Below are 13,658 nucleotides of genomic sequence, written 5' to 3'. Positions count from 1 at the left end.
ACCTGGTAAAACAGAAAGAGTGGACTGAGATTTGAAGACCTTCATTCCAACCACTTAATTAATTAACTATGTGAAGATGGGCAGATCACTTGAACTATCTGGTCCTCAGATTTTTCACCTATAAAACCTTCCAGAGTTTTAGGATTTGGTGATTTAGTATAACCCAGGGATAGGGAAATTCTCTGTGGCTACTGATGAAAGGTGATTAATGTATTTCTTCCTCATTGTTCAGTTCTATTCAACATACTTTTATTCAGCACTGATTATGTGCAAAAGGCTCTACTAGGAATTCTATGTAGTTAAAATATTAACAAAATGCATTTCCTGTCTTGTCAGAACTTGTGATCTGTCTAGAAGGAGAGGCAACCATGATGCCAGTTAGAATTTTAACGCCTTGTACCGGCACAAATCAAGGCCTGTGGGAGTGCTAGGTGAAGAGATAGGGGAAAGAAGACAAAGAGAAGATGGCATTGGCTGAATTTTGAGGGCTAAATCCATTTCAACAAGCAAGTTTGTCAGGAGAAGGCATTCCAGGTTGAATAACAGACTTGAGCAAATGCACCATCAGAGAAGCTCTGGGGAAACACTGTGCATTTTTCTGTAGCATACCAAGTATGAGAGTGAGTGGTTAAAGTTGAAGCAGCAAAAGTGGGTTCTTTTCAGATTGTGGGAAAACTCAGCAATAATCCTGGTAAGAGTTTTTTCTATGTTTTACAGAGAATAAATATGAGTGACATCAAATAGAAACCAACATGACCTGGCAGATGATTAGACATGGATATCAAGTGAGAGAAATAAGTCAAAATATGCCCCAACACAGCATATTAATGAAGCCAGTTTTCTCTATTTATGTGTTTTGTTGTCTTACTTTGTTTTATCGAATTTGAAATGTTTGTGCAAAACCAAGTGGAAGTCCCTATTCAGCAGGCAGTTGCTCTTGTGTGTGAGGAGCTTGGGAGAACACTCTAAATAGCAGATGCAGACTTTTGTATTATCCATAGTGAGGAATTAGAAGCATTGGGATTAGATGAGTTATTCAAGTAAGTAAGTAAAGAAGGTCAATGACTGATTCTAAATTCCTACAAAATGTGCTCTTATTTCTAAAGGTGACCCTAGAAAGGGAAGTCTGTAAAAAATACAAAGGTCAAATGGGATGGAACCAGGATAGTAAGGTATCATGAAAGCTAAGAAAGTGACAGTTTTTTTTTTTTTAATCAGTACTTACCCACCATGTGCCAAACACTGTGTTAGTCTCTTGAGATACATAATCCAAGTAAATTCTCATAATCTTGAGAACTAAGTATATTTATCACAATTTATAGATGAAGAACTGAGCACAGAGGGATTAGACCTAGCATAACAAGTAAATGGAAAGTCTAGATTCATATACAGATAAGTCTGATTCCTATAATTAACTTTAATTAATTAATTAATTCCTATAACTTTTAATATATGCTAGGGGAGAGTTTCAAGGAGAACGTAACTGGCAGTGTCACGTGAGCTCAAACAGGATAGACACTCACAAGAACATTTCACACTAAGCGGTTACTTAATGTTAATACAGATCATTTCAGTGATCTATATGAAAGTAGTCTCTGTAAAACATACTATACAAAGGCCAATAGAATAGAAAAATTCTAAAGGTTGGTTCAAGGAAAGTGAGAAAATAAAAGTAGTTGAACCCTTCTGAGAAGTTTAATGAAGGAAAGAGAAGGTAGTGCAAAGATTTATGAATGTTGAGGAATGGGTATTTGGTTGAATGGTTGGTTCATTTTTTTTTTAGTAAGGAAAGACTTGAACATGCTTATAAACTTAAGGGAGAAATCCAGAGGAGAAAGAAGACTCAAATTATTGAGAAAAAAATGGATGGAGAAAGGTCCTACAGGAGGTAATAGGAAACAGAATCAATAGCATGCCTTAAAAAGAAAGCAGCTAGTTTATCTAGAAAAGAAACAATAGTGATTTACAGAGAAATGTATTTGAGAAAGGAAGAAATGTAAGAGAACTTGCAGCAGATGTCCTATATCTTCTCCAAGAAGGAAGATGCAAAGTCACCTCTTGAGGCAGGTAGTGTCTGGTTGTGTGGACTACAAAGGGTTTGGAATCCTTCCCACAGAGAGAAGCCATACGGAAGATTCAACTAGAGGTGAACAAAAGAATTTCCGTTCAACTCAGAGTGTATACTAATAATAGAGTAAAAATGTTTAGTTGAGCCAATTGGCACAATTTTGTGACTTTTTTGGTAACACTTATCCACCCAGTAATGAGATCAGAGAAAGTGTACCGTGCTGTTTTCCAGGTGAGGCTTAGGAAAGTCAAGGTGACGGTAGAGCAAAGGGACTTCTTGATGCTAATGAGAAGCTACACGAAACGGTGGGCAATTGATCCAGACTGGGCCTAGAGGAAACTAAAACAAAAAGGGTTAAAGGAATTGAAGATATGACCAGTGTGAAGAACAGATTCATTGTGAGTAAGAGGAAAAGAAAAAAAAATTGGTGGTTATGGTCACAGAAGGGAATTTCCAAATCCAAGATTCTAGAAATGATATAGTTTTGAGTGATCATTGTTTTTACACTTTCACTTAAAGTGCCATTAATGATTATGTCATCCAGCTGTCCTGCTTTACTTATTAGAAAATGGAAGGTCAGGAGGTCACGTGATATTCTGTCACTCCATGACCCAATGTCAAGGGCAGGATTAAATCCAGGATCTTCTGAGGAGCATTTGGAAATTTTAAGTAACATGGTAACAACCATTAAATCATATTCCCATAAAAAAGAATGGTGGATATAGTCAAGTGATTGGAACCATAATACAGTCACAGTAAAGCATGCAGTATACATATATTTCCTATTTCAAAACTTGTATTGTGCTATTCCTCCCTCTTTCCTCTTTTAGCTTCCTCTTACAGAAGAGAGAGTATAAAAGTTTTCCCCAGATTAAATTAATAGCTCCCTCATTATGCACTGGGAGAAGAACTAAGCTTTAAGGAAAGTGCTACTGACTGCCATCCTGGATTTCACTGTAAATGGCATCAATTTATTTCAGAGTGACAGTGTGCATGTCCATGATAGTGTATGGGTTCTACCATTTTAGCTTCTTCCACATTTCGTATATTTTGAAAAGACTCCTTTCTCTTGATTATTGGCATGAGTTTTTAGTCTTAAACTATAGTAAAATTTAATTGGAATGTTTAGGAATAGGAGGGCAATTGTGCTACTTTAAAGTTCTGTTTAAACAAAATTAATCCAACAGAAATTCATTATTCATATCTTAGTATTCATCCCTCTTTTGACCTTCAGGAAAGAATGAGTTTTTTTTGTTTGTTTTTTTTGGTTTTTTTTAAGTCTTTTTTTTTTTTTCCATACAAATACAAATATAAGATTTTTAGAAATTTCATGTAATGTCTGAAACATTTATATTAACATATTTCCATACAAATAACCCAATGAAAGTTCAGTATTAGTTGTTTTGTTTGTTTTTTTATACTGCAAATATGAGTTTTTAACATAGAAAAAGAAATTAAAGATTTACATTTGACGATCTTTTGTTATTACATGTATCTCATGTTCTACCTTGAAAATATTTTCTTCATTAAGTCTTTAATTAAGTATGTGTGTTACCAGGTTTGTTTGGGGAAACTCACTTTCATTGAGTCCTTTGTAATTTTGAAGATTTTATTTCAAAGTTTCAGTCAAGAAAGATTATTATTCCTCTCAAGGAATGACTCACCAAGGAGGCAACAAGGGAGCTGTCCTCCTGGACTGGGGGCAGTATTTGATCACTGGCATTGTTTAGAGTTGCTGGTGCATGATGATAATAAAAAGCAAACTGGATTTTGGTCAATTTCATTATCGTTCTTAGGTTCTCTGCAAACAATGCCCTTGCTTACTGCTTATCTCTAGGATGGAGCACTTCCACTCCACCTCCCACCACTTTGGTATGCTACTGAGCTCAAGTTCTTCTTTCTGGAGTTGAAGACTCCATGTTATAGGCCAGTAATTTAACAAGTGTCTTTGTTAAATGTTTACCGTTGACCAACATTATATTTACCTATTAATTTTTCTCTGTTTTGTAGCTCCTGCTATGTGGATATTTGTTAGCAATGACTGATGTGGAAACTACATATGCAGATTTTATTGCTTCAGGAAGAACGGGTAGAAGAAATGCAATACATGACATCCTGGTTTCCTCTGCAAGTGGTAACAGCAATGAATTAGCCTTGAAATTAGCAGGTCTTGATATCAACAAGACAGGTGGGTCGTTTGACATCCATGTCCATGAACATGGAATGATTTGCAGCACTTCGATAAGTAGGATTAAGTCATGAAAAAACACCTTTGAAAGTAACCTAATAGAAAGAGTTATAAACAGTCTAAGGCAAGATAAAAGGCAGGTACTAATCTCTTAATCACTCCCACTCTGTTTTCAATGACTGCACCTTACAGGGTTTCCCACTCAAATGCAGAATCCTTAATCTGATTTTACTAATGCAATCAATAAAACACATGAGTTTTTTTTTTTTTTTAATCCTAATCTCTATAAAAGCTCTGAAATATCTTATGTAGAACATTTAACAAAGTTGGAGCTCCTACCTTTGACAGTTTGGCCACCTGTAACATTTAATAGCATTAGATATTTAACAAGATTCACAGATGATTCTGACGGATATCGATTCCAAGAACCATTTCAAAATAAAAGGGTCTCCAGGACCATTTTTATTGAGAATGGAAGTAAAATAGCCTATTACATAAATAAGTCTTAGGTAAGAAGTTCTTTTAGTTTTCCTTTCATGATAGACTGAGTTTGAAAAATTTGTCTTACTATTGGGCGTCGAACTCCTACCCACCAAATCTAACTTTACCAGTGAAAAAGTAAAATAAGTTTGACATGTCAAAGTACTTCTGAATCCCCTGATGGTTCTTCCATCCATAGCTTTTGCAAATATCAAAGCTGAATGTATTTCCCTGAAAAACACTTGTGCAAAAAATAATCTTTAAAAGTAAAAAGGAGTTCACAATTAAGGAACCACAATGTTATATATGTGAAAAACACTGATCAGTTTCTGACTCATGGTAACAGCTTGATAATTCTTTGCTATTAGAATTTTCAGGGCAAAGCCTTCCAGTTATTGGAAAACTGAGTCAGAGTATATATATATATATGTTAATGAAATAGCTCAGCAACATTACCTTAAAATACCTACTGACAGAACTTTATTCAATGACTACAGATCAGCAGGTCATAGATTGGTCTTTTAAAACTCAGGTTGAAAATAAAACTTTAATAATCACTTCCATGGAGTATATAGACTGATGTATATTTTAGGTTTCGTTGTTTCTCTGTTACTACCAGGAGTTAATTTTCAAAATAGCTCTGAGAAAAGCTATAGGGAATTATTCCAATTTGGTGGCATGAAGTAAGTAAATATATTTTTTCTGCAATCTTTGAGAATTTACTAATCTTTTTCATAAAATTTGTATTTTATATGAATACTCTATTTTAAATAATCTGCATTAATTTTAGCCACCCTTACTATGAGGACATTTTTAGTCATAGTGTAGTTTAATTTCTTCTTTTTTTGTTTTCACTGAAATTAAGACTCATTAACCTCAAGACCTTTCTTATACAAGAGACTATAGTATCTTAACATAGTCTATTAGACTATGTTAAAATTTAAAAAGGTTGACATTTTATATTAATAAATAATTTTATATTTGATATTAATATGTTATAATTAATTTTAAATAATTCAAATATCTTTATGCTTCCAGATATATTCTTTTTCAAATATTTCTACATGTTAATTGCAATTCTGTAGGCCCTGAAAGAATTTTCTGTTTCTCTTCAAATCACAAAATCCAGAATAAGGCAAAGTATAAACAGCACTGACTTTATTTATTATTCTAAGTACAAAGAACTAAAAGTAATAACTGTACAATCAAAAGTCTAAAACATAAAAAAAAAGACAACTGTACAATGGCAAATTAAATATCACTAGCTGAGAATAGTGTGGGACTTCCTTTGTAATTCCTGAGTATTTCAGCTTCTATTTTAGTTTATGCTCAATAATATTGTTGTCCCATGTTTATCTTGACTTGTTAACAAGCATCTATTTAGCCACAGCTCTGTGGTTGCAGCATTATTCTGAGCCCTGAGAAGTATCCCTGGATACCTAGAAAGTCCCAAGCCCCATGGGAGTTAAGATACGCATCTTGTATTTATGCCGTCACTTTCATCCTTAATATTCTACTGTCTTGCATCTGCCCTAATATGACTTCATTCCTTTGGTTGACAAGAGCTTCTCCTATTTATCAAGTTCTCATTTCATGCTAATCTATACATCTCAGAGTCAGGCCATCTGCATACCTTGGGGGCTTGTTCATTTCTCTAATAGTGAAGATAGTACATGAAAATTCTATATAATGCATCATGATATTCTTGGAACCCCTTTAGAACAGAATATGATTTTTATGTGGAAAAACTGCTTTTAATTTCCCTAAAGTATGGTGCATGGTGAGGTGTCTTGTGTGTACTTGTTAAGCATAAAGGAGAAATTACCTTCAACATTTCCATCTAAATAATGGACAGCCTACTTATCTCACTTAATTTGAATTATGGTAATAAACTCTTAGCAAAATTTAATATAACACACATTATTGCAACACCCCCAAATATTTTGTCCACTAAGCCATATTGGTCACTTAGTAACAAGCTAACACATGCAAATATTTGAATCTTTGAATCAAGAATTGCCTGCAGCTTGCACCCAGGTAAAGTGACCTAATATGGAGAGAAAGCATTGTTTAATTTTAGTGTTGCTATGGCTGAGATTGTTGCTAAGGGTGCAGTTATGAAAGTGGTTTTATTGGATTTGTACATATGTTCTGTAAGGGCAGGCCAGAGGCCATCATGACTATTTGACAAGGGACTAACCAGCTGACATAATGTCCTTCCACTGTTGCTTTTAATTTAAATTAATTAAACCTATGAGAAGTCAGCTAGGTTATCATCAAGTGTTCAGAATAATGTAAAATGTAATTTTAAAATATTTCTTAATATAAGATAGCCAGGCATCAAAAGGTAAACTTGTTCCCTACTTCTGGTTTCTTCCTAAAGACACATATGATTTCTGCAACCTATGGAAGTACAAGTGCCATGCCATGACCTGGCCATGAGATTTCCCAGCTATTTATCAGAAGCATAGAGCATCACTAACCATTCTAAAAATTCAGTTATTATTTTGTTTTTGAGCCATGCTGTTCCAGAACCAGAATTAGTCAGCCCTTGAAACACTTAAGCTGTTTTCTTGATGGGGAATTGATTACCAAGAAAATATACTTGTCTCTATGAGAATTTCAGACTTGAGTATTTCTGAAATTTCCAATATGATATATATACTGAGAGTCAGTAAATATAAGCAGTCATTTTTATTTTGCCTTTATCCTTTTTTATGTCCCTAACAGAAGGTGAAGAAGATGCACAGCGAAATTCAACAGAACAAAGTGGGGAAGCCCAGGGAGAAGCAGCAAAATCTGAAAGTTAACACTCCACTTTGATCGATCTTCATCAACACCTGACAATGTCTCAAATCTCCAGGCCTGGCTGGAATGCATTTATTTCCAAGAGTGAAAAGGGGGAAAAGAAAATGGCTGTGCTGCATTGCAGGAACCTGCTTGCTATGTTAAAAATGGGGGCAGAGGCTGTGGCTGCAGACAGACTTTTCTCTACCTCTGGCATCAGCAATGGTTGAAATCATGTGGCTTGTGTTTGGATGTCATTTTTGTACGGATCCTTTCACTTGACCATATGATTAAATGCTTGTAGAGAGTAGCACCGACCTAGATGATGATTCTTCCTGTAGCATCTGGCCCCTCACAATGTCAGAGGATTTAATTATGTCTAATCGCAAAGGGTTGGTTGAACCCCAGAGTTTAAATATCTCTGGCCCAAGTATTCACCCAGTAAAAGAACCATCCAGAAAGCACTGTTTTTAGCATTATGTATCTGTGTGTTCCTGCTGTGTTATTTACACTGTTTTGTATTATACAGTATAGATGCTCAGCACTGCCCCCTTCTTTGATTGCTTATGAAAAACAAAAATGATGTACGTTACTTTGAATTTTTATACTACTCATTTTTAAAAGGGCTGCCTAAAAATTCTGCTCCATAGTGTGGTGGTGTGCACAGGACAGAACACACATTTTTTTAAAACTTTATCTTTCCCCTTAATTCACAGCTGATGAATTAAGTCTAACAGATTCATCAAGGCTCCTTTGCTTATTATACAGGCATTTGAAAATATCCATTAATGTGAATATTACCTGAATTCAGTCTGTTTGGTGTCTACACAGACCAGAATTCAAACTGCAAATTTTGTCTTATTCCCAAGTGGAGAACTTTTTCCAACAAATATTTTTATTTCCAATTATGAGGATTTTTGAGAATTGGGGAGGTGGGAAAGAGAATACAAGATAATACTAAGCATGGGAAATATTTTCTTCTATGGAATCAAATTTATCACAGTGCTGTATGATACTATTAAAATTTGGAGGACAACTTATCTCCACGGAGCAGCAAAAGATGTAGAAAATGATCTTTCAATCATGTGGACACCAATCACAAAAGTAAAGCCCTTGTGTTGTGTTTTTCATGTCTTTTTCAGCCCTATCAGATCCAAATGTTATTATGCACTTTCTAATGTTTGTAAACTTTTACTAATAATTAGTGTGAATTACATTCTGATACAATAATAATCATCATTAGAAGCTGACAAAATCCTCATTAATACTGTTAGTGGCCTCTGCTGTGTTTTGACATCATGGTTCTTATATGGAAAGTTTCTATGAGCTGTGTAATCCCACTGGTCAGTATTATGAAATTATTTCTCAGTGGTAATATATAAGGCACCAGTAATATGCCAATGGCTCATGAATTACTGGACAAATGGCAGGCAACAGGAAGACCCTTTGCAATAAAGACCCCACTTAACTGTCCTTGAGGTCTTAGATACAATCCCATGTGAAGTAGGTTAAGCAGCGTTTCAACAGATAATCTATATGGACATACCAGGAACTCAGCCCTCCTTTGTAGTTACATAAAGGATGAAAGGTAAGTCTGCCCTCATCTCCCTTTACAGTACTTTTTGAATGAGTGGAATAAGGGCATGGGTATCACATGGTCCTCAATCACATATTACTAGAAAAAATGTTAACAGTGTGAGTCTTTGAGACAATAGGAAAGATTAAATTTTAGAGTACTTCCTTCTGCTTAACCCAGTAGGATCCAAAATGTCCAGTTAACATTCAAACAAATCCACCTATTAGACTCGCAAGTGGGAAAAGAGGTTCCTGGGGCTATTTTAGACAGTTTCTTCTAGACTATTTAGCACATCCAACCCATACAATCACTTTTTAATATCCTTATTTATTATCCTCATAGCTTTCTTGTGATTCTAGGTAAAGTTCTCTTCATCCTTAAAATTGTGGAATTCCAAACTGATTTCATGTGATTCTGTAAAGTTTAGGACTAGTGCTGAGTATATGTGGAGGATTTATATTTCTGTGTGATATACTATTATTAATGCATGTGGTATCATGCCTGTCTTTGAATATATAATAGTTGCTAAATTGTGAAGTCATATGGAGCTTTTGAATTATTTTTGACCTCTTACTGCTACTTTGTCTGCTATATTCAAATCCAGAGGTATTCCCAAGCCAGAAAATAAAAATCAGCTTTCCAAAACATTCACATCCTACAAATGTTGCTCAGCAAAAGTTCATAGTATCTTCCAAATTTTATCATAATATCTTTTACTTGCAAGTCAGTAACATACAAGGAATTGAATTTTTAAGGAGAGAAAGAGAGTAGAAAACTAAGACACTGATTTGATAATACACATTGAATTCCTGTTAACCAACTGACTTTATGCTATTCACTTCACAGCACATACTATCCCATTTAATTCTCAAACAATTCAATTAAAGAGGTAGCGTTATTCCATTTCACAAATAAGGAAATTAAGGCTCAATAAGGTATAACTTTTACAAGCTTGAAAAGCTAATAAATGATGAATAAAATTTGAAACTGTGTTTATCTGTCTCCAGGGAGGTTTCTACTGCACACGCCCTAAAGTTGAAGCCAGTTACAGAGCATGTTTATCTGGAAGGGAACTTTTAGAGATGGACTAGATCAGCCTCCATATTTTAGAGGAGGAAACTGAGTCCCAGAAAGGGCAATTGTTTTTCTCAAGGTTACCTAGATGAGCAATGACACAGATGTGAGTAGCACTTTTATCTAAAAAATAATAATAATAAATTTAATTTCAACTTATTTTTTTGTGGTATACTTCCCAGAAGACATTTTTCTGACATGGAGCCTGTAAACTTAGCATGGTTCAGACTTTTTATGTTCCATGCTACTAATTTTGTTTAATTAACTAGAAATTGAAATTTTCCGTTTTTCAACTTACTTGCAACAAGTGTAAACTTTTCAAATTTACCTTTTATCAATTGTAAGTATCCTATGCTGACATATTGATATCATAAATTCATAGAAATGTTTTTCCAACAGATAATAGACAGGCAGCCTCCAATTTTTAGGCAATATCCCCAAAGCTGTGTACTGTAAATGCCCAACACTTGAGTCTTACTCAGGCACAGTGGAAATACACCGTTTTAGAAGATGACTGATAATGGCTATTTCTCTTCAGAGAAGCATTAAGGGGTAAAGAAATGTAACTGCGGGCAATAGAGTTTCTGAGTGAAGCCAGTAGTAATAGGGTGAAAATGTATAGCCATAGGTGAAAACAGGAACGGATCTATGTTTATGATGTCTTAATAGGGCCTAAATTGTTCTTTAATTACAAGTGGCAGTCTCTGAAGTCATTTGTGAGCTTGTATGACTTTTGTATTTAGCAATGTTGCATGCTCACATAATTGATATTAAAAGTAATACATTTTTCTGAAATGTACACAGTCTATTAAGAGTATTTATTGAACACACACTATGTACTTGATGCTCGGGAAAGTGTTGCAGGTAATAAAGGAGAAAGCCAAAGCTCAGCCACCCTGTAGTGGACACACCCAGCATTCCAGCCTCATTTTTCCTGGCCTCTACTCCAAAACTTTTCACCTCCGTTCCACCCTGGTAGCCCACTTCCTGGACTTTATCACCTACCAGAGCCATCCCACCTCTCAAATATTAAACTCCAATGTCACTCCTGTCTTGTTACCTGCTCACCTGTAGGACAGTGATTTTCAGTCAGAAGAAAGACAGGTGTTTATCAGTACCCCCTGAAAGTTTTTACAATGCTCCCTCCTCCTCCTGCACACACAGAGATATGAGCACTCTCTTCCCCTTGGAAACATTCCCTGGGATACTTTCATATCTTTTTTTTTTCCTCCTACCCTCACCTCCACAACTTGAGAACCACTTATCTAGAAGAAGTACAAGGCTTCCTGATGCACCCAACCTGTTCACTGAAAAACTTTAAAATGAATCAACAAAAAGGAGTGCTCACAGACACACAGGGTTTTACTATATTAAGGATAACATCTTGGAATAGAGGAGCAAAGAGTTTAACTTTTTTTTATCTTAGTGTTGCTCTCTTTTCAAAATATTACTGTTACCACATACAGGCAGTAAAGACCAAGCAGAGACCAAGGCAGGGCTCAGGAGAAAACAAGCATCAAATAGCACTCAGCCTGGATCCAGGGAAGGACTTAAGCCAAAGAGGCAAAAAAGGATGTAGATCTTTAAGTTCTTCTTACTCAGGTCATGAGGATAAAACACTACATAGGGATTTGGGACAAAATACTAGCAAACAGTGCCACCAGTTTGCATTAGCCTCTCATGTCTCTTCTTGTAAATGTTTTGCACCTGTCTAGTCCAGGATATAGGAATTTGGGGTCCTGGCCATCTCTCATTGTGAAGTCAAAATTAAAAAAACACCTGACTATCACCCATTATCTTTCTAATTTGCACCACATTTACTTCCTGACCATAACAAGATGGATATTTTCTCAGCAGCTCTCTTCTCAGTCTGGAATCCCTGTTAATCTTTCTCTTCAGTGCTTTCAATTTCCTTGCTTTCTCGTCTTTCTCACACTCTTGTCCGATCAAAATCAACCAAACCATCTCTCTTTGCTTGTCCTCTGGATGACTGTAAAAAGTTTATAACAATGTTTATTCATTGTTTACAACCTCAGTTTAGACATAAGTGCTGCACAGCTACTTTTTTCATGTCCCTGGGGACAGAGGAAGTGTTCCTCTTCCTGTCTAAGATTATTCCTTCATCCGAGGTTTTTAAACCATTTTCTTTCTGACCTTAACAGGAGATCTGTTAATTATCCTTTCCTCTTCACTGACTTTACCCTTTTCCGCAAATGTGCTCAAGTTCTCAAGTTCCCCTCTTTCCTTCACTACTTGTTTCCCAAAATAACAATCTACGCTCCCTGTTTTCATGCTTCTCCTTATTTCTTATCCTTTTGCAATTTGACTTCCAGCTAAATTTTTTTCATTACCAATGACATCTTTAGTAGCTCCTGGATTCTCAGTAATTGTCACTGAAGCCCTGGCCAATGTGGAAGTTAAAATGATGATGTTACAGAGATCTCAAGCTTCACCTAAAATCAAAGTTAATGATTTTATAGTTTTGATTGATATTAGTATGGAACAGTATAGTTGCATAATAAAAGCCTTCTTAAGGATGGAATCTACATATCCCAAGAAAAAGTCTGTTTTCTCCTCCAGGTTCATATCTTCCATTACGTATGTATGTGTCCTTTCTCTCTGACCACATTCTCCCCATAATGTTTCTTTGCTACATTCCCAGATCCTACAGTGTTCACTTCTTCATAGGAGTGGTTGTTACATGTATAGGCACTAACCTAGGGCCCATACATCCAGAGATGGGCAAGATTATCTTGTGATGTTTTAGAGTTCTCTGTTTCATTATACCCTGGGATGACTGTCAGTGATATTACCAGTTCCTCTAAACAGCAGCCACATACAAGCAAAAACACTTAACATCTTCGTACCCAGTCCCACTCTAATTCTCTGAATTAGACCTAGATAAATATATCAATCCAAGTGATGAAATATAATGGATAGTTTATATATATTTTATTAGCCTACCCTATGTATGGCATTTAATCTTACCGTGGAATTTTTTTTTTTTGAGATGTTTCATTTGCCTTCATTATTTTTTCCAGGTGTTTGAAATTTAGTTATCTTTTGTCCTTTTCTCTCTGGCAACTCCTCACTCTCCTTGACTAGTTCTTCCTTCTCTACGTCCCCACTACCTCCCTGGAATTCCATCCTTTTTCCTCTTCTCCAATCCCACTCTTCACTCCTCTTCCACTCCAACACCATCAATCACCATATTTACCATGATGAATCCCATATCCCAGGCCCAGGGATTTTCCTAATCACCTGACCTATTGGATAACTCAACATGGATTTCCCAAAAGAGTTAAAATTCAACATTCAGACGCTAAATCCAGTATATGAGACCATTCCCACACCTGCTTTCCTTCATATGCTACAGATCTCATATAATGGTAATACTGGTTCCTCAGCAACCTTAAATCAAAATTCTCAGACTTCTCTTAACTCTTCTTCCTCCAATTTTTTTCAGTCCATCAATTCTAATTTTA

General features: G+C 35.6%; 1 protein-coding gene across 5 annotated transcripts in view; it reads left to right on the top strand.

The window, feature by feature from the left end:
* Nucleotides 1–10,972, top strand: part of PKIA (cAMP-dependent protein kinase inhibitor alpha) — a 98,350-nt gene extending 87,378 nt beyond the window's left edge. For all 5 annotated transcript variants that reach the window (XM_036830655.1, XM_036830659.1, XM_036830658.1 and 2 more), the window contains 2 exons: nucleotides 4,079–4,256; nucleotides 7,467–10,972. In XM_036830655.1, coding sequence (XP_036686550.1) covers nucleotides 4,106–4,256; nucleotides 7,467–7,546 — 231 coding nt within the window. In that variant the 5' untranslated portion in view covers nucleotides 4,079–4,105 and the 3' untranslated portion in view covers nucleotides 7,547–10,972. The remainder of the gene's footprint in view (nucleotides 1–4,078; nucleotides 4,257–7,466) is intronic.
* The last annotated feature ends 2,686 nt before the right edge of the window (nucleotides 10,973–13,658 follow it).

Source organism: Balaenoptera musculus, chromosome 17, assembly GCF_009873245.2.
Source record: "Balaenoptera musculus isolate JJ_BM4_2016_0621 chromosome 17, mBalMus1.pri.v3, whole genome shotgun sequence".
NCBI classification, from domain to species: Eukaryota; Metazoa; Chordata; class Mammalia; order Artiodactyla; family Balaenopteridae; genus Balaenoptera; species Balaenoptera musculus.
This window is presented reverse-complemented; position numbering and strand designations above follow the sequence as displayed.